Source organism: Natrix helvetica (genome assembly GCF_964273705.1).
Source record: "Natrix helvetica genome assembly, chromosome: 1".
NCBI classification, from domain to species: domain Eukaryota; kingdom Metazoa; phylum Chordata; class Lepidosauria; order Squamata; family Natricidae; genus Natrix; species Natrix helvetica.
Window position 1 is genome coordinate 292,205,317 of NC_138548.1, and position 19,569 is coordinate 292,224,885.

General features: G+C 42.5%; 1 protein-coding gene across 5 annotated transcripts in view; it reads right to left on the minus strand.

Moving 5' to 3' along the window:
* The window catches only part of SNCB (synuclein beta), a 40,560-nt gene extending 32,412 nt beyond the window's left edge, over positions 1–8,148 (minus strand). Inside the window, exons 1-3 of one of the 5 annotated variants that reach the window (XM_081969406.1) lie at positions 8,097–8,148; positions 7,710–7,857; positions 6,652–6,786 (exon numbers count right to left, since the gene is read on the minus strand). In XM_081969406.1, coding sequence (XP_081825532.1) covers positions 6,652–6,772 — 121 coding nt within the window. In that variant the 5' untranslated portion in view covers positions 6,773–6,786; positions 7,710–7,857; positions 8,097–8,148. Of the gene's footprint in view, positions 1–6,651; positions 6,787–6,930; positions 7,018–7,207; positions 7,310–7,481; positions 7,568–7,709; positions 8,054–8,096 lie in introns of those variants that run through there. The other 4 variants (XM_081969405.1, XM_081969404.1, XM_081969408.1 and 1 more) reach the window with 4 other exon arrangements.
* Positions 8,149–19,569: the final 11,421 nt, after the last annotated feature.

Here is a 19,569-nt window from a genome sequence, read left to right on the forward strand (position 1 = left end):
AAGCATACCTTATGCTCTCTAGCCAAGGTCTAGGGCAACTCACCACAGCCAACTTGCTATGGCCAACTTACCATGATCAACTTGCCACGGCCAACTCACCATGGCCAACTCACAGTGGGACAAGAGTTACACTAACATCAATGAAATTGTGGGAAAGAATCATTAAAGAAAAAATGCAAAATGAAATGTGAATGACAAAAATTAAAATAATGTTTACATTATTTTAAATAATTAAATTGAATTGTTCAGTTATCCGGCAGCGAGTTGTCTCATGGCAAGCCTGCAGTAGCAAATTGTCCCATTCCTTTCTAAGCACACATCACTGTCATAGAAGACCTCCAAAGGGTGATGGAGAAAATACTAATTGCAGAACAGATGCAGCCTGATCTTATGCATCTGTAATTAGAAGCCCCACTGTATTCAATGGGAATTATTCCTATAGATAATCCTAAACATACAATCACAACTGAGATCACAACTTCCATCAGTAAGTGAGGTGATTGTCAATTGAGTTGCACCTGATTTCAGACTTTTTTTGCTGCAGTTGTTAAATGAATTGCTTGGTTATTAAGTGAATTTGACTTTCCCTGTTGATTTTGCTTCTTGGAAGCCTGCTGGGAAAGTCACATATAGTGATCATGTGACCCGGGAACAACGCAACCATCATAAATACATGCCAATTGCCAAGTGTCTGTATTTTCATCATATAACAATGTGGATATTGCAAAAGTGGTAAGTGCAAGGTCTGCCCATAAATACTTTTTTCACTTGTAAGATGGAATGGTTACTAAATGAATGGTTGTAAGTTAAGAACTATCTGTATAAATGGTCACAAGATTATAGCAATAGTTCCTTCTGGGACAAATACCTGAGAAAGGCCTGGACTCGCCTATAGCTGAAAAGAAACAGAAGAATGACTTAATAGGTGGGAATACCGATATAAGTTCCTTGAGTATAGAAAGGTAGCATTTCAAGGAAAATGAAATAATTCAGTATGCTAAATTATTACATGAAGGGAAGTTTGTTTATTCTATAAAGAGGGGCATTCTAAAAAAATATTTACAGTTGCAAGTGGCATAATCACATTTACAGTTGTAAGGGGCACAGTCCAACATCTCATCAATCTACTTACATAAATATGAAATCCTTAAACCAATGTCCTGCAGTCACCCAGATACAAAATATATTTTTCACAGGTGAGTCTATACAGGTGAATCCCATTCCACATGTGAAAACAGCCTCTGCATGCAAAGACAGAAACATTTTTCTGCCTCTCCCCTGCTAACCTTATTTCTCTCTACCATCCCTTGCCTTAGCCATATTGGGAGGAAAGTTCCATCAGTCTGATCATTTCCTCTCTTCCTCTTGGAACTCCACATGGTCTCTGCAATTCTTCCTACAATTTGAAAATATATGAACTAGGCTATTATGGCTGAGTGTTGTGGATTTAAGATCTGCTGCTTGTAAATGGAACTGGGAATGGTAGAAGAGAAATGTTTTGGATCAAGTCCTGTAAGTATGATGTCCTGTATCAGAGTACTGTAAGATCTGTTGTCCAAAACATTAGCAAGTCATGAGTTGGTCAGTTTGCTATATCATTCCACTAGATAATTACTGTTCATAACCTGCTAAAGAAGCTAGGACTTCTCAGTTCCTTTATAAATACTGTTTAAAAGACTTCAAGAAAGACATCAATATCTAATATTTTTTTTAGAAGAAATATTTCTTCTTTCACAAAACAGCAGATAAATAAATTGGCTGCGACATATGTTGAATTACAATATCAATTATCGAATCCATGAATAATCTGAATATTCTAATTTCCTTTTAAAACGGGTAAGGCGGTGGAAGTATAGCAATTTTATCAAGAATACAAAAACGAATTTATTATCATGTGACTTGCCAACTACACACATCCATCTAAATTGGATCATTTTTCCAGTCAATGAATCTCCATTTTGTTATTGGACTGTAACTTTAAAAATGAAAATATGGCATTCTAAAACCTTTAGCAGTTTTCTTTGGCTGGATTCACAAGCCATAGTTTGTTTCAACATGAGTTTGTTGGATCAGCCTAAGTGGCTATTTTTTCCCCTTCCATTCAATCTTGTCCAATTCTCAGACTGCCCTGGACAAGTCCCTGCAATTTTCTTGGCAAGGTTTTCAAAGTGCTTTGCCAATGCCTCCTTCCTAGGGCTGAAAGTGACTAGCTCAAGGTCACTCATATGGCTTTGTGCCTCAAGCGGGACTAGAACTCCCGGTCTCCTGGCTTCTAGCCTGATGTCTTTACTTACTAAAAAGTAAAAAGAATTTTAAGGGATGACAGAGATGGGTGAGGGCAAAAAGGCAATAGCAATTAGATCTTTTTTTAAGGCATTGTTAACAAGTCCAATGGGGGAGAGAAAGAAACAAGAAGTAATTATTCCAGAACAGGGATATGTGGTTTATTTTCCATTTTTTAATTTTTGCTATGACAATAATTTTTGGTTTACCTTATGCCAAGATTATCTGATCACTTAGAGTTGGTACCAGGCATTACCAATGTCTGGCAGGAAATACAAAATACAAAACGCACAGTAATGTCGTTTTCCTGTTTTGTCCTGAGTGAGGAACCTACCTACCTACCTACCTACCTACCTATCATCCATCCAACCATCCATCTATCTATTTATCTATGATCTATAAGGCTCCCTAACTCAGTGGTATAGAGCACAAACACAAACAGTAAACCAAAAAAAAAAACCAAGCACCAATCAATATAGCACCCATACAGAGAAAAGAAAGAAATAGAATAGGTACTGTCTGGATACACTTTGTTGGCATCTCCTCAGAAATGGGTTGGATATGTGGTGGCATGTGTAAACCCACTTAGGCTTTAAAAACTCTAATAGTTGGATTCAAAATAATGCAAGATAAGGTGTAAAAAAAAACCTACATTATGCTTAAAGTCACAAGTGCAAAGGCACAGCAGAAGAGCAACTCTTATGGGGAAATGGGAAGTTACTTAATCTCTGGTTCTCCCAGTAGGGAGAATAAGATGAAGAATGAGAAAGAGCCAGGAGGCAGGACAAATATGGAATTGTTGCTATACTGGCTACATTCATAAGACAGACTAAACTAAGGTGCAATTTGGCCCTCTGTTTTCTTCACTTCTTTTGAGGTCAGATGGGCCACAGAGATGACTTTGAAGAAGATATGTGGAAACCATTAGCAAAACATGAACATAACCTAAGAAACCAGAAAGCATTGAGGAAACTCAAGACTGTGTATCTTGACAGATTTCCATAGACAAACGTAAAGATGTACTGGTTGGTTCATCGTATTGTATGAATCCTGAAGGGAGGCTCATTCTAAAATTAATCCTCTCTTCAGACCTCTCTTTCTTTTTTTTCAATTTTTCATTTTCATTGCACATGGACATGTAAAGAAATGAAACATGGGCAGCAAGGAGAGGCCACTTGTCATGACTCATGATCCAATATGGATTTAACTTATTTTTTTAAAAAAATAAAATAAAATAGAAGTCAAATTTCCTTTGATCAGAGCTCAAGATCTGGTTACTTTATCCAGACATATCCAGTTAGTTGTCTTGGCAACTGTGCAGAAATGGGTGGGCACTGCATTCTTTCAAGGTGCCTTTTGGACTTCACAGCCAGCACTTGGTTTCGGGCTTTTTGGTGGTCTCTCCTTCCAGCACTACTCAGGACAACAGATCCTCCTGTTTGACTAAGACTATGAAAACTAAAACCCAGTGAGTGTTGATGAGCAAGTCATATAAAACAGCCAGAATATGGATCAAAAAGGGTGCAAATCTGCAAATGTGGTTGCTTGCTTAATTGTATTGCCTGACATTTGCTAGTGAAGATGAAGCTAAGCTGGAATAGCATTAAATGGGGCTTAGCCTTTTGCTAAGAAATGTTCCTTGAGTGTGGCTCTTCTCAACAAGACACACCATGATATTTCTAATCATTTTTGGGTGTCTCCTTTATCCTTAACCCTTTTTAAATACAGGGCGCAGATTAATGTATCTTTTCTATAGTAGAACAGGAATTTATAAAAATCCCACAGATTGAAAAAATAAAGAGATCACACTCAAGAAGATATGAGGAAGAGAAATTGGGCAAGATACAGGGAACTGCTATGTATGCCTAGCACACTGAACCCCCAAATACCCCCCCCTTTTCACCCAACCATATTGCTGGAATTCATCCCAGTTGGTTAATTTGGTGTTCAGCAGTTCATGCAAAGCCAGAGAATTAAATCACTTTCACAACATGCTTAGTTAGTTCCTGGAAAGCATGTTTTGTGGACAAAGCAAAAGAATGATGGCTTAACTAAAGAAAAAAAATAAGGTTCATACAGACCTAGTTTCAAGATAACTACAATCACAAATTCTCTAATCACAAGATCTGGAAGCCTTGTTGGCAGGAAATATGGGAATTGTAGTCTAATTTATTTATAGACCACCAGGATGGAAAAAGATTACAGGACAACACCATTAGGTATTCTCATTTTTATTGTATGTGTAAATAATATACAAGATATTTGTTCTCTCTTTCTCTGTGTAATTTGATGGTACAGCTGATTATGTACCATCAAATCATAGTAAACTCATAGATAGATCTTCTCCAGGATAAGCTGTCCCAATTTGATTATCATTCTCAGTTCGTATTTAAGGTTTGGTGCTTGCAATTCAAGAGATATTATACCGTTTCAAAGACTAAAAGCCATTGCTAGTCTATAGTGCTACAGTTCAACCAGCATTTCTCTTAAATTGTGCCTGGCAATCCCCATGATGGCAGATCACAGTTGGAGACTTTTTATGATTTGATTTGGCAAAACATAGAGATTCTGGGGGAAAAGACCTGGATTCATATATAGCTCAAATCAACTTTATTGTCTGCCTTTGATGTTTGGATTGAGAGCTGATCAATTTAAGGCTCAGACTGGCTGAGGAAGACAAATTAAGAAAAGAGTTGAATTGAATGTGTCCAGGCTAATGGATAGTAGAGTCTACATCATGTTGCTTTTTCATCACAATTGTCTTTTCCCCTAAGAGTTGATTTTCAGCATTAGGTTCATTCACATCTCCCTCTCTCTCATTATTTTTTTCTGTAAATATATCTAAGAAATATCTGTTATAAATTACTATTTCAAATCCCTTCCCTTTGATCTTGGTTCAGGTAAGTCCTTGACTTACAGTCACAACAACCCAAAATGTCCATCACTAAGCAAGACAATTGTTAAGTGAGTTTTGCCTCAATTTATGACCCTTCTTGCCATAATTGTTAAGTGAATCACTGAAGATGTTAAGTTAGTTAACATCGGTGTTGAGTGACTCTGGCTTTGCCATTGACTTTGCTTGTCAGAATTCACAAAAGGTGATCACATGACCCTAGGACACTGCAACTGTCATAAATACATACCAGTTGCCAGATGTCCAAATTTTGATCACGTGACCATGAAGATGCTGCAATGATTGTGTGAAAAATGATCATGTCACTTTGTTCAGTGCTGTTGTAACTGCGAATGGAACCAAATAAATGGTTGTAAGTCGAGAACTACCTATACTTTATGGTGTTGCTGAAGATTTTTGTTGCCTTGTTTTTTGCAAATGGTATCACAATTATAATTAGTTACAACTGCACTCATTCAGTGATTATTTTATTTATATTGAGTTTACAGTTTTACAAGGAAGAGCAATTGTACGGGAAGATTGTGAATCAGCACTAGGATGATGAATGACAAAATGGAATGATGATGAGAAGTTGATAGATGATTCTCAGGAGTGAAGAATTTGGGAGTGGGTTTCATCATTTCAAAAAAGAGTGTAATATTAGTGGAGGCATGATTTATTCAAGTGTTGGTAGAATGGTTGTTCACTGATGAATTTATAAAACTGGATGAAATTAAACATTTAACATAAATCCATAATCTGTCACATCCCTGCTTTTTCCCAAGGGACTATACCCTTGGAGTTTGTGGTAGGAAAACGGCTTTGAGAGATCCCAATGTTCCCCCCTCCCCAATGAAAACATTCCATCTCATGTCTGGAGTAGCAGAAAGACTCCAGTACACTCACCTCATGAGTTGGAATTGCATCTTTACAGAAAGGAAATCACATCTCGGAACTGAAGCGGTCTCAAATCATGAAGGAAAAGGTCGAGAGGCTTTTATAATGGTTGGGTTCACACAACATACTAAACCAAAATTAAATAAACCAGTGCATTCAACCAGTGTTCTCTTAATTGGATTTGAAATCTGATCTACCACAGAGGAAAGGAGACATGATAATTGCTTGAAAATCAAACATAATCTCATAGGTAAAGGTGAGCCCTAGAAGATGAAATCTTTTGGATACTGAAGGCAATCAGAAAGCGCAGAAAGGAATCCTGCCATTGGATTCTCTCTCTCTCTTTTGTTTCTTATCTAGAATCATTGCATAGACAGAAATAATTATTGAGGAAGGGAAGCCATTGTCACTTTGGAGGAATCAACTAGAATAATGATAAAACCCTAACCAATGGAAGCCTGCCTGCCTCCTCCTTCTCTTTTAATCCTTCCTCTCTTTGCTTGGCAGATTTGTTTCCCTGCAAGGGGGGGGGCATGGTGAGAGGGGCAGCTCTGCAGCTTTGCCTGCAGCAACCTTACCAACATACAGCACGCCTTCCTTGGTCTTCTCGGCTGCCACTGCTACCCCTTCCTTGGTCTTCTCTGCTGCAGCCACAACCCCTTCCTTTGCCTTGGACAAGCCCTTCATAAACACATCCATCCCGGCACTGAGCTCTGCATGGAGACAAGACAAGGGGGGAAGATGGCTTCAGCTGCTCCTAGCCAGGATAAGATTATTGGGGGTGGGGATGAGTCAGGTTTTAAAGAGATGGGGAGTAGCTCAGACTATACTTCACAGTACAGTAGTCACAAAAATACCTCCATATTCTCCAGCAGTATCTCGTTGCAAGCCCTGCCTTCCCGCCAGCTAAGTGTGCTGGAACAGGCAGGAGACCGTCTCTCTTGGGTCTCCAAAGGAAGAGCGGAAGGGAGGGTGGGGATGTCTGGGCGCCTCCATAGCCATCGTTGGAGTCCAGGTTGGGTCCCTCAGGGAAAGGTAACCTTCGGCCCCCAATTCAACAAGTCTGGGCATAGTTATTACTGCTGCAACAGCTGGTCCCCCTCGCCCTGATCTGCCATCCCAGCCCGGGCCTACCTCGCTTGACTCAGGGGTTGCAGCCGCGGGGGCGGAAAGCAACACCTTCCGAGCCCGGGTTTTCCTCAAAAGCATCGCTCACGGTCGCGGGGAGTGCGAGAGCGCGCGCGCCAGGATGCTTTTTTTCCACCCACGAAGAAGACGAAGGGTGAAAACGAGGGTGACTCCGCGTCCTTGAAACCAGAGGAGGAAATGGGGAGGGACGCCGTGGTGGTGGGGATGGTGGTGGGGAGAGTCAAAGGAGTGGCCGTAGATTTTTTGGTGGGCAGAATACCCGCGAATAAGAGCCATCTCCTTTTCTCCATTCTGCTCCGCTTTCCAAAGGAAACGCCTGAGGAGAGATTGCAACCCTTGCGCAGACCTGAGGGCTTCACCTTCAGGGCAGCGTTATGACCGACTGCCCTTCTCCCCCCACCCCCACCCCGGCATCCTTTTCCCCGTCCGAGCGGACGCCCAGGATCTTGGGGGGGGGGGAGAGGAAGCGTGCCGAGGCGCCACTCACCTGCGATCGGCGATTGCGCTGGACTCGGGTGCGTGTCTGTCGGAAGGTTCAGATCATTCCGGGCCGGAGCGGGTTGGGCGGGCGGGGCTGCTGGCGGGCAGGCGGCGCGGTGCAGCGGGGGAGTCAGGGCAGCTCTGCCATGGAGCGGCTGGGGGAGGAGGCGGAGGAGAGGAGGCGGAGAGGAGCGAGCAGGCGAAAGACGGTGCCTCCGTTGCTACCGCTGCTGAATATTGCAATGAGCCGCCGTCTCCCTATACCCGCCGGCGAGGGGATTTCATCATAGCACGCAGATCTGGGCTCCCCGCCCCTCGGTCCTGCCCAGATGCAGCAGCAAGACCCCCCCCCCCCCGGCCTAGCTTACAGCCTGACGACTTGGCCCCCGGGTACCTGAAAGAACGCAATACACCTTCCTGCCCCTTAGCGGAGAAGGAGCTCGAGCAACGATGAGGCGAGGGCTGGGTGGGGCACCATGAAGAGTTTAGCGGGAGTGGGGGGCTCTTAGCTCAATCTGCATAAATAGAGGGAGGCAGGGAGACCCTGAGCTCAGAAGGCAGCCCCGGGTGCAAAACCATAGGCCTGGTCTTTAGAGCAGACCTCCTACCTTTCTGATTGCCAAAATATGCATTGATTTAGCTCAGGAGGAGGTTTTAGCAGATGGCCCTGCCTTACCTTACCTTTACCTTTATTTCGATTTTTATACCGCCCCCTCTCCCCAAAGGGACTCGGGGCGGTGTACAGTCAAGCCAGCCTTTTTCTCGGCTCTGAAGCCAAGTAGATTCAAGCCTGGCTAAGAAGCGGTAGGCTAGTCTGGACTGAAAGGCTGCCCTTTCACTTGGAAGAAGGTGAGAGTAAAAACAGTTGGTTGATAGAGACAGGTGACATAGTTAAGCCTACATAGGCTTCAGGGGGTGGTTGACCTTCGGGATTGAAGCATCTGATTGGCCTATGGGAACAAGCAAATTGTGTCAGCAGCTGGATTGTTGGTCTCATATGAAGATCTTTCACAATGCAACCAGAAAAGTCATGTTGATTTTCATAGGATTTACTAAGTAAAAATATATAGTTGTGTGTGTGTGTGTGTGTGTGTGTGTGTGTGTGTGTATGTATGTATGTATATGTATGTATATGCTTATGCACTGGAGACAAATTCCTTATGTGTGCTATCACACTTGGCCAATAAAGAATTCTATGCTATGTTATGCTATGATTTGCTATGCTATGCTATGCTTTGCTATGCTATGCTATGCTATGCTATGTATAACCCTCCCCTCAAACCCAATAATTTAAACCTATCATACCATGCAAGTGTGAGAAAAAGACTAAGTACAGTAAATCAATAAACTTTGATTTCACTGTAAATAAGGTTTGCACATAACACATAGCAGCCACTGGATTTATTTTATAGTGCCTTCAGATCTAGAGTTGATGAGAGTTACCTTACATTATGCATACAAATATGTATATTCACATAAAAATATAAGGCCAGAAATCTATGGTTAGTATTTTTTAAGGCAATTTATATGATTATAACTTTATGTACTTCCATGTGGTTTTCATGGCTGGAGCTGGTTGCCATTTCCTTCTCCAGTGGATCACGTTTTGTCAGAGCTCTCTGCTATGACCTGTCCATCTTGAAGAACTATGGAAGGAGGTTCACAACATTGTACAAGAGATAGCAACTAAAACCATCCCAGAGAAAAAGAAATGCAAGAAAGCAAAATGGCTGTCTGAGGAAGCCTTACAAATTGAGGAAAGAAGGGAAGAGAAAGGCTAGAGAGAAAGAGAAATATACACCCAAATGAATGCAGAATTCTAGAGAATAGCTAGAAGAGATGCCTTCTTAAATGAACAGTGCAAAGAAATAGAAGAAAACAATAGGATAGGAAGGACCAGAGATCTCTTCAAGAAAATTGGAGAGATGAAGGGAATGTTTCATGCAAAGATGGGCATGATAAAGGACCAAAATGGCAGGGACCTAACAGAGGCAGAAGAGATTAAGAAGAAGTAGCAAAATTACACAGAAGAATTATACAAGAACAAGCTTAATGTCCCTGATAACCATGATGGGGTGGTCACTGACCTTGAGCCAGACATCCTGGAATGTGAAGTCAAATGGGCCTTAGGAAGTCTGAGCAACAACAAAGCTAGTGGAGTTGACAGTATTCCAGCTGAGCTATTCAAAATCTTAAAATCTGATGCAGAACAAGTGCTACACTCAATTTGCCAGTAAATTTGGAAAACTCAACAGTGGCCACAGGATTGGAAAAGGTCAGTTTACATTCCAATCCCAAAGAAGGGCAATGCCAAAGAATGTTCAAGCTACCGCATCATTGCACTCATATCACATGCTAGCAAAGTTATGCTCAAAATCCTACAAGCTAGGCTCCAGCAGTATGTGGACCAAGAACTACCAGAAGTATAGGCAGGATTTCAAAGAGGCAGAGGAACTAGAGATCAAATTGCTAACATACACTGGATCATGGAGAAAGTTAGGGAGTTCCAGAAAAACATCTGCTTCATTGACTATGCTAAAGCCTTTGATTGTGGGGATCACAACAAATTGTGGCAAGTTCTTAAAGAGATGGGAATACCAGACCATCTTATTTGTCTCTTGAGAAACCTATAGGTGGGTCAAGAAACAACAGTGAGAACTGGACACGGAACCACTGATTGGTTCAAAATTGAGAAAGGAGTTCAGCAAGGCTGTATACTGTTGTCCTGCCTATTTAACTTACATGCAGAGCACATCATGAGAAAGGTGGAGCTAGATGAATTACAAATTGGAATTAAGATTGCCGGGAGAAATATCAACAACATCAGATATGCAGAATGGCAGAACATGAAGAGGAACTAAAGAATCTCTTGATGCGGGTGAAGGAGGAAAGTGCAAAAGTTGGTTTGAAACTCAACATTAAGAAAACTAAGATCATAGCATCCGGCCCTTTCAATTCCTGGCAAATAGATGGGGAAGAAATGGAGGTAGTGACAGATTTTATTTTCCTGGGCTCCAAGATAACTGCAAACGGGGACTACAGCCAAGAAATTAAAAGATGCTTGCTCCTGGGGAGGAAAGCTATGGCAAATCTAGACAGCATACTAAAAAGCAGAGACATCACCCTGCCAACAAAAGTGTGTATAGTCAAGCTATGGTTTCCCGTTACAATGTATGGCTGTGAAGGTTGGACCATAAGGAAGGCTGAGCGCCAAAGAAGTGAGGCCTTTGAACTCTGGTGCTGGAGAAGACTCCTGTGAGTCCCTTGGATTGCAAGGCGATCAAACCGGTCAGTCCTAGAGGAGATCAACCCTGACTGCTCTTTAGAAGGCCAGATCCTGAAGATGAAACTCAAATACTCTGGCCACCTAATGAGAAGGAAGGACTCACTGGAGAAGAGCTTAATGCTGGGAACGATTGAGGGGGAAAAAAAAGGGAACGACAGAGAATGAGGTGGCTGGATGGAGTCACCAAAGCAGTAGGTGTAAGCTTAAATAAACTCCAGAGGATGGTAGAGGACAGGAAGGCCTGGAGGAACATTGTCCATGGGGTCGCAATGGGTCAGACACGACTTTGTGACTAATAACAACAAAACAATGTAAAATTTAAAAGGTTATACTCCATTGAGTAGATGTAATATATTACATTGTAGGAGTACATTTTATAATAAATGAATTACACAATTCATGTATTTTGGAATTTGTTTTTCCGCCTGTGCTCTGCATTATGTATTTGTACCATATTGGATTGCAGATGACATGATTGACAGGAGAATGAGTTACTGTTCCATGGAGAAAAGAGTGGAAAACAAGTTAACGTTGAGTCTCCATCTGTAGGGAAAATTTTACTTCTTGAATTACAAAAAGCAGATATTATTAAGAGGGGGTTTGCACTGATTTTTCTCCTGAAGAAACTGAGATTAGATCATGGCTCACCTGAATCAATACAAATGTCAGTGAATACAGATAAAACCTATAAGACTTTCAAGTAAAGGACACAGGAATGAAACATTATTATAGGAATAAACATTTAGATTCATGAAACATTTTGGAGCTTTGCATCCAATTGGGGCAATGTACAATGTATGTAAGAACTGCAAGTTCATGGAAAATGTACACAAATAAGTCTTAGTCCTAACAACTGCAATGTTGTCATATTGGCTTAGAATGGTCAAAGCTGTTCTCTGCTTCCTCAGGCATCCCTCTGTGCGATGGTTATTATAAGGATTTCTGAAACTAGATACATATTGTGAGCTTTTTGAAAAACTTGTATATTGATTTCTGTTCCACTCTGGTGTGGTGAAGCTGGGCTAGATGCACTGCAAATCCTTAGTGACAATTCTGCTTCATCAGTCTGAATGTATGAATTCCAGAAATTCAGAGACAATAATAACACCTCTTCTGAATCTCCAGATACCACTGTTTGGTACTTTTAAACAAAGCAGATATTTTGGAGAAATGAGTCGTGAGGGGGGGGGTTCTTGGTCTCCATTTTGACCCCCAAAAAGAAATTTCTGGACAGGCAGGAAAGAGCTGCAGACAATATTGGTAAGAGACCAACATGCTTGATTATGAGGACAGACATTTAAAATGAAAGCAACTTACTAAATATATGGATAGATAGATACATCAAACATTAGTATTATAGTACTGTTGTCCACCTGAGCAAAAGAGATGTGAGCCATTAATTTGTTTGATTCATCCATAAAAGTGTTCTGCAAATTGATTAGGTATATATCTACTTCGATTTATTCACAGCAAACATGTTAGAAATGGGCTATCTTTGAAGGAGTCATTTTCTTTTCTGGACATTTCTTTTTTTCTCTTTTTAGATCTAAAAGATCTGCTCTTTCTACTATCTTTGCTATCCAAATGTAATTTAAACTTGCGTTTTCATTCATCTCAAGATGTTATAACAGTGTTTCTCAATTTTGGCAACTGTAAGATGTGGGGGTTTAGGGATGCGGTAGCTCAGTAGCTAAGACACTGAGCTTGTCGATCAGAAAGGTCAGTGGTTTGAATCCCAAGTGCTGCGTAAAGGAGTGAGCTCCTGTTACTTGTCCCAGCTTCTGCCAACCTAGCAGTTCGAAAACATATAAAAATGCAAGTAGAAAAATAGGGACCACCTTTGGTGGGAAGGTAAGAGTGTTCTGTGCATCTTCAGCGTTTAGTTATGCCGGCCACATGACCACGGAGACAGCTTCAGACAGCGCTGACTCTTCGGCTTTGAAACGGAGATGAGCACCGCCCCCTAGAGTCAGGAACAACTAATACATATGTGTGAGGGGAACCTTTACCTTTACTAAGATGTGGGGACTTCAACTCCCAGAATTCCCTAGGCAGCATGAGAAACACTGGGCTAGAGCAATGATTTATTTTCTGTCCCATCATGATGTTTGGACTTCCTAGATGCTCATATCTTCAGATGGATTCACTCCTGCAACAACTTTGAGTTCCAAGCATTTACAATTTAAGGCTTCTTCTCCACCTATCTGTTTAATCTTTTCTTACTATCTTATTCTCTTTACTCCTATATATTTGAATGCTTTATCTACCTTTCTGTTTTGCTTTCTATTACATAATCCTATGTCCTTTCTTTTCTGTATATTAAGCTGACTGCTCCGTCTCAAATATTTCCTGGGGTGTTTATTTGAGAAAGCTTGTATGAATCTCATTGTTTCTGCATTTCCTGTCATTGGTTCAGTTTCAGCCCTAAATCTGCCACTCTGTATTCTCTCTGCATAAATGGGTTACCGAGGCCTAGGCTTGTCAGGGGTCACCTGTAATAATATTCCTGTGTTTCCTTAACTATAATTTGTTGAATAAGTTCAAGTGACTGGGTTGATGAGGTGTGATGGTGCAGTGGCTAGAATGCAGCATTTCAAGCTAATTCTGCTGACTGCCAGGAATTCAATCCTGACCAACTCAAGGTTGACTCAGCCTTACATCCTTTCATGATTGGTAAAATGAGGACCCAGATTGTTGGGGGCAGTATATTGACTCTGTAAACTGCTTAGAGGATGCTGTAAAGCACTATAAAGTGGTATATAAGTCTAAGTGCTATTGCCATTGATACAAACCACTCTAAAAGTCGTGTGTGTGTGTGTGTGTGTGTGTGTGTGTGTGTGTTGTATTTGTGCTGATAAATAAATAAAGGGAGACTAGTATAGAGTATAGACTAGTATAGCTCCCTCCCATATTTGGGCATACCAGGGGTTGTAACACAAATACACACACACACACACACACACACACATATATTTATATATATAAAATTACGAAACACAATGCCAAATTCACACAACATGCCAAACAAAAGCATAGCATAGCAACACAGTGTGTGAATCTAGTCATTGTAGTTAAGAGCTAGTTCTCATAAAATCAAAAGAAATCAACCTAAAGTTATATTTGTTGGCTATGAAAACAAAACAAAGTGGAAACTTTTTAAAGATTATTTCCTGCTGTGTAAACAAATTACAATAAAGCCTTATATTTTTAAGCATGTTATTTCTGTATTAAATTTATCAGTGAAGAGTTTAGGGTGTTTGGGATTTAACAGCTTTTGAAAAAAAATGCTTTTTCTCTATTTTTGAAAACAGGAATGCACTTTTTTCCTGGCAAAGAATATATGAAGAAAGATGCAGGACATGCAAGAAATGAATGAAGCTTACCCTTTCTGCCAGTTGAATTATTGCCTTTCATGCAGTTTATAAATAATTTCAAGCACTCTGCCCATATCAAAGAAGTGCCAAATCAAAACACTAAACAGTGTTTTTTCTAATAAATATTTCTATTTATTCTATTTATTTAAATAGAATAATAATACCTATATACATATAAATATTATGCATTTCTGTTCAGAAACCTGAATATCAGATTAATCAGTTCATTGCTGGACTTTATTGATTACATAATTGAAAGGTCTATTTTACTTTTGAAAACTATTAACCATTTATTTGTTATATATTTATTTACATTTTTATGTAATCACTTGCCATCACTTTACTAAACAAATCATTCCCTCAACACTGTCAAACTATTCACTAAGTCTGCATTACTATTGTTCCTATCACCCATCATCTCCCACTTATGACTGTATGACTGTAACATTCTATTCAATTCTATTCTTATCCCACCTTTATTACTTCATAAGTACCCGCAATATTAGTGATAAATTACTTTATAAGTAATAAGCAATACCATTTTCCTCACAACAATCCTGTGAGGTAAGTTGAACTGAGAGAGAGAGAGAGAGAGAGAGAGAGAGAGCAACTGATTCAAGGTCATCCAGTCGACTTTCATGCCTAAGCATTTAAGCCATTGTCTTCCCCACTACATCAACCTGGCTATACATATGTAGAAATTCATACTCTCCTGGTTTCCAGTCCAGGCACCTTCACCACTATGCCAAACTGGATGGATAGTGGGGAGGGGGGAGGGACACATTGTTCTCTATACATAGTTACATGGTTCCAGGTTTTACTCAAAACACAGTACAAAATCTGTAGCTCCTTTTCTCAGCCCACCAAACGTATTTTGGGGGAGTACAGATCTGCTAGCTGCTGCATCGGCATTTCTAATGGGCACCAAACAGGGAAGGCACTGCAAACCCCAGGACAGAAACTATCATATTCCTTCCAAAGAATGAAAAATAGATCACCAAATCCATGAGATGCTGAGAAATAACAAGGAAAATCTGGAAGGAAAAAAGAGAGAACATCGCCAGTTCTCCAATAAAAACTACTGCCATCATCAGTGACTTACAGGTCCATAGTACTTTTCTCTCACAGTTTTAAATAATAGGCATATTATTTCCTGTAATATGTACAGTATTACATACATACCAGAGGTGGGTTCCTACTGGTTCGGCCCAGTTTGGCCAAACCGATAGTGGTATCACGGCAGTGATGTGCAGTCAGGTGAGGCAAGTGAGGCACAGTCTCACCGCTCTCATCATGAAAAGAAAAAAAATGTAAAAGGAAAAAGCTGAGCTAGTTGCTGCCTCACCGTGGATGACTCTGCTTAACTGTTTAAAAAAAGCCTCTAAAAAAGCGCCCTCTATGGAGAACGAGCCAGATGTCCCGACACAACGTGCGGTCTCGATAGTCCAAGACCGCCGTTGATTCTTTTACCAGCTGCATGGTCCGTATGGACCTAAACCGTCCCGGAGAGATGGTGACAGGGAGACAAATCCTTGCTGGTCTCAGCGACACTGCAAAGTCTCTGATCGACCCAAGGGAAGTTCTCCAAGCCAGCAGTAAACAGACAGCCCCCAGGCTGACAAAGTCAGAGACGGCTCCGGAAAGAAGACAGTGAAAGTGAGTCCAGCTGGTGAGATTTTTTTCTTTGAGAATGTTTGCCCAAAGAAATTTTTTTTAAAGATAAATTAGTCCTTTAAGCAAAAGAATAAAGCGGCAAAATTTATCTTTATTGGACTGCCTTAGAAAGTTTTTTTTCCCTCTTCTATGTAACAGCGTTTTATAATAATAATAATAATAAATTTGGATTTATTAGCCGCTCCCTTTCCAAGTAGGACTCGGGGCGGCGTACAATGGAGCATAAAACATAAAAAATACATAACAACACCAAACGTACATACATACACAACACACATACGTACACGGAGGAGGAAACAAATTACATCAATAGACAGTTAAAAATCAGCTTTAAAATACCCCAATTGTAAAAACCCAAAAAATTAATATTTAAGGACAATTTAAAAAACAGTTTGGAGGAATGGGAAAATTACGATTGCGATTGAGCCAGGCCGGATAATTGAAAGAGGTGGGTCTTCAGCTGAACACGGAAGGAGCGGAGATCGGAAGTAATCCTGATGTCACGGGGGAGGTCATTCCACAGGGCTGGGCCCATCACAGAGAAGGCTCTGCTCCTGGGTGTCGCCCCCCGACACTGTTTGGCGGACGGCACCCGGAGAAGTCCCTCTCTGTGTGCGCGAATTGGTCGTAGGGATGTGTGGGGCAGGATGCGATCCTGCATATAACTAGGCCCTGTGCCATGGAGCGCTTTAAAGATCATAATCAAAACCTTGAAACGCACTCGGTAGACCACAGGCAGCCAGTGCAGCTCGCGCAGGAGAGGTGTTACAGGGGAGTATCTAGTCCTCCCCATAATCACCCGCGCGGCCGCGTTCTGGACCAACTGTAGTCTCCGAGTGCATCTCAAGGGAAGCCCCATGTAGAGAGCATTGCAGTAATCCAGGCGAGACGTCACTAGCGCATGGGTGACTGTGCGTAGGGCATCCCGGTCCAATAAGGGGCGCAATTGGCGCATCAGGCGGACCTGATGGAACGCCCCCCTTGCCACGGCTGTTACATGGTTGTCCATGGACAGCCGGGCATCCAGGAGGACGCCCAAATTGCGCACCTGTTCCATGGGGGCTAGTTGGACGCCCCCGATGGCCAGAGATGGAAGCACCTGGTTGAACCGGGAGGCCGGAAGCCACAGCCACTCCGTCTTGGAAGGGTTGAGTTTTAGTCGGTTGCCATCCATCCAGACCCGTACGGCCTCCAGACACCGGGACATCATTTCGACGGCCTCATTGGGGTGGTTCGGAGTGGAAATGTATAGCTGAGTATCATCAGCATACAGATGATATCCCACTCCAAAACCACGGATGATCTCGCCCAGCGGTTTCATATATGTGTTGAACAGGAGAGGCGAGAGCACCGATCCCTGTGGCACTCCACATGTGAGTGGCCTCCGGGTCGAACTCTGCTCCCCTGTCAACACACGTTGCGTCCGCCCAGAGAGGTAGGAGCCAAACCACCGTAAAACGGTGCCCCTGACTCCCAGCCCCTCTAGCCGGTGCAACAGGATACCATGGTCGATGGTATCGAACGCCGCCGAGAGATCTAATAGGACCAGGATAGAGGAACAACCCCTATCTCTGGCCCTCCAGAGATCATCAACCAATGCGACCAAGGCCGTCTCCGTGCTGTGCCCGGGTCGGAAGCCGGACTGGCGCGGGTCTAGATAATCATTTTCCTCCAGGTGACGTGGGAACTGCTGTGCTACCACACTCTCTACAACCTTCGCTAAAAAAGGAAGGTTGGAGACTGGACGATAATTGACTAGGTCCGTTGGGTCCAGGGAAGGCTTCTTGAGCAGGGGCCTCACCACCGCCTCTTTCAAGGTGGCCGGTAGAGACCCCTCACCCAACGAGGCGTTCACCAGGCCCAGGAGCCAGTCGCGCGTAACCTCCCAGGATGCCAGTACAAGCCAGGAGGGACACGGGTCCAATAAACATGTGGTGGGTAGCAGACGTCCACGCAACCTGTCCAAATCCTCGATGGCAACCGAGTCAAACTCCTCCCAAAGCGGTCCCTCAAGACTCGCAACGGGCGTCTCTACTGAACCACTGAAAGGGGTCCATCCCATCCGGATTTGAGCGACTTTGTCCTGTAGATAATTCCCAAACTCCTCTGCTCTGCCCTGTAGTGGGGCTTCCCGTGGTCTCTCAAACAAGAGGGAACGGGTCACCCGAAACAGGGCGGCAGGGCGGTTATCTGCAGACGCAATAAGAGCGGCACAATGTTGACGTTTGGCCGCTCTTAATGCCACAAGGTACGTCTTCAAATAGGCTCGTGCCTGTGCTCGGTCAAATTCGGAGCGGGAGGATCTCCAACGACTCTCTAGGCGTCTCTTGTGGCGTTTCATCACCCTTAGCTCCTCGGTAAACCAAGGTGCCAGGGTGGTTCGTCGCCGCAGGAGAGGCCGCAAAGGCGCCACCCGGTCTAGGGCCCCGGTAGTCGCACTATTCCATGCGACTACCAGGTCCTCCACTCGGGGGCGGGTCAGGTCCACAGGAGGTGGCCCAAGTTCCGTCTGGAACCTATCCGGTTCCATCAGGCGCTTGGGGCGGAACCATCTAATACCTTCCAGTTCCGCCTCCTCGCGGCGGGGGGTAGCACCAGGGAAGTCCAGCCGGAGAAGTGAGTGATCCGACCATGACAGGGGAATAGTGTCTAGATCCCCTATTCCCAGATCACTCGTCCACTGGCCAGAGACAAAAACAAGGTCCAGGGTGTGGCCTCCCTCGTGAGTAGGGCCCTGAATTAACTGGGTCAGGTCCATGGCTGTCATGGAAGCCATGAACTCCCGAACCCCCTCAGACGCTTCTCCCATCGACGGCAGATTAAAATCCCCCATCACTAAAAGTTTGGGGGTCTCAACCGCCACCGATGAGATCAGCTCAAGGAGTTCGGGCAGGGCCGCTGAAGTTTTGTGGATTGAAGTGATTGGAATGCTTCCCGTTTCTCCTCTTAAGTGAATGAATTGATTTTTTCACCTAATCTGTGCTATCTTTATGTTTTGGCTGATCTAAAACTTTTTTCACTTTAATAATCCTTCCTCTTACTGATTATTAAATTTTATTAAAGACACTTAGAGATTTTTGTTCTCCTTAAGCTTGATACGAATAAGAGAAAGTTGAATCTGCCATTCAGAAGCCAGAACTTGTTTTTTTTTCTCTTTTTGAAACAAAGTATCCTTTGCTCTATTTTCTCTGAGTTTGTTGACATTGTAAGTAGAGGGTTTGCAGCTTGTCTATAGAAACTGATACCGGCTCAAGGACACGAACTGTTTTCTTGCAGGTGTCCTTGTGGAATATTTTGGACAAGGGAAGGGAAAGAAAAGAAAAGATAGAACCCTCATTTTTTTCCTTCTTGAAAAAATTAAAAGGATCTTATGTTTAAGCAAATTTAAAACAAAAATATTTTTATACATAAAAGAGATATTTAAGGCGAGAGTGGCAGTGGATTTTAAACTTTTTCTTCTCTTCTGGGAAATATGCATTCATATACAGATGAAGAAACCCTAAGCTACCAGGATTTTTTGGATGGAATTCTAA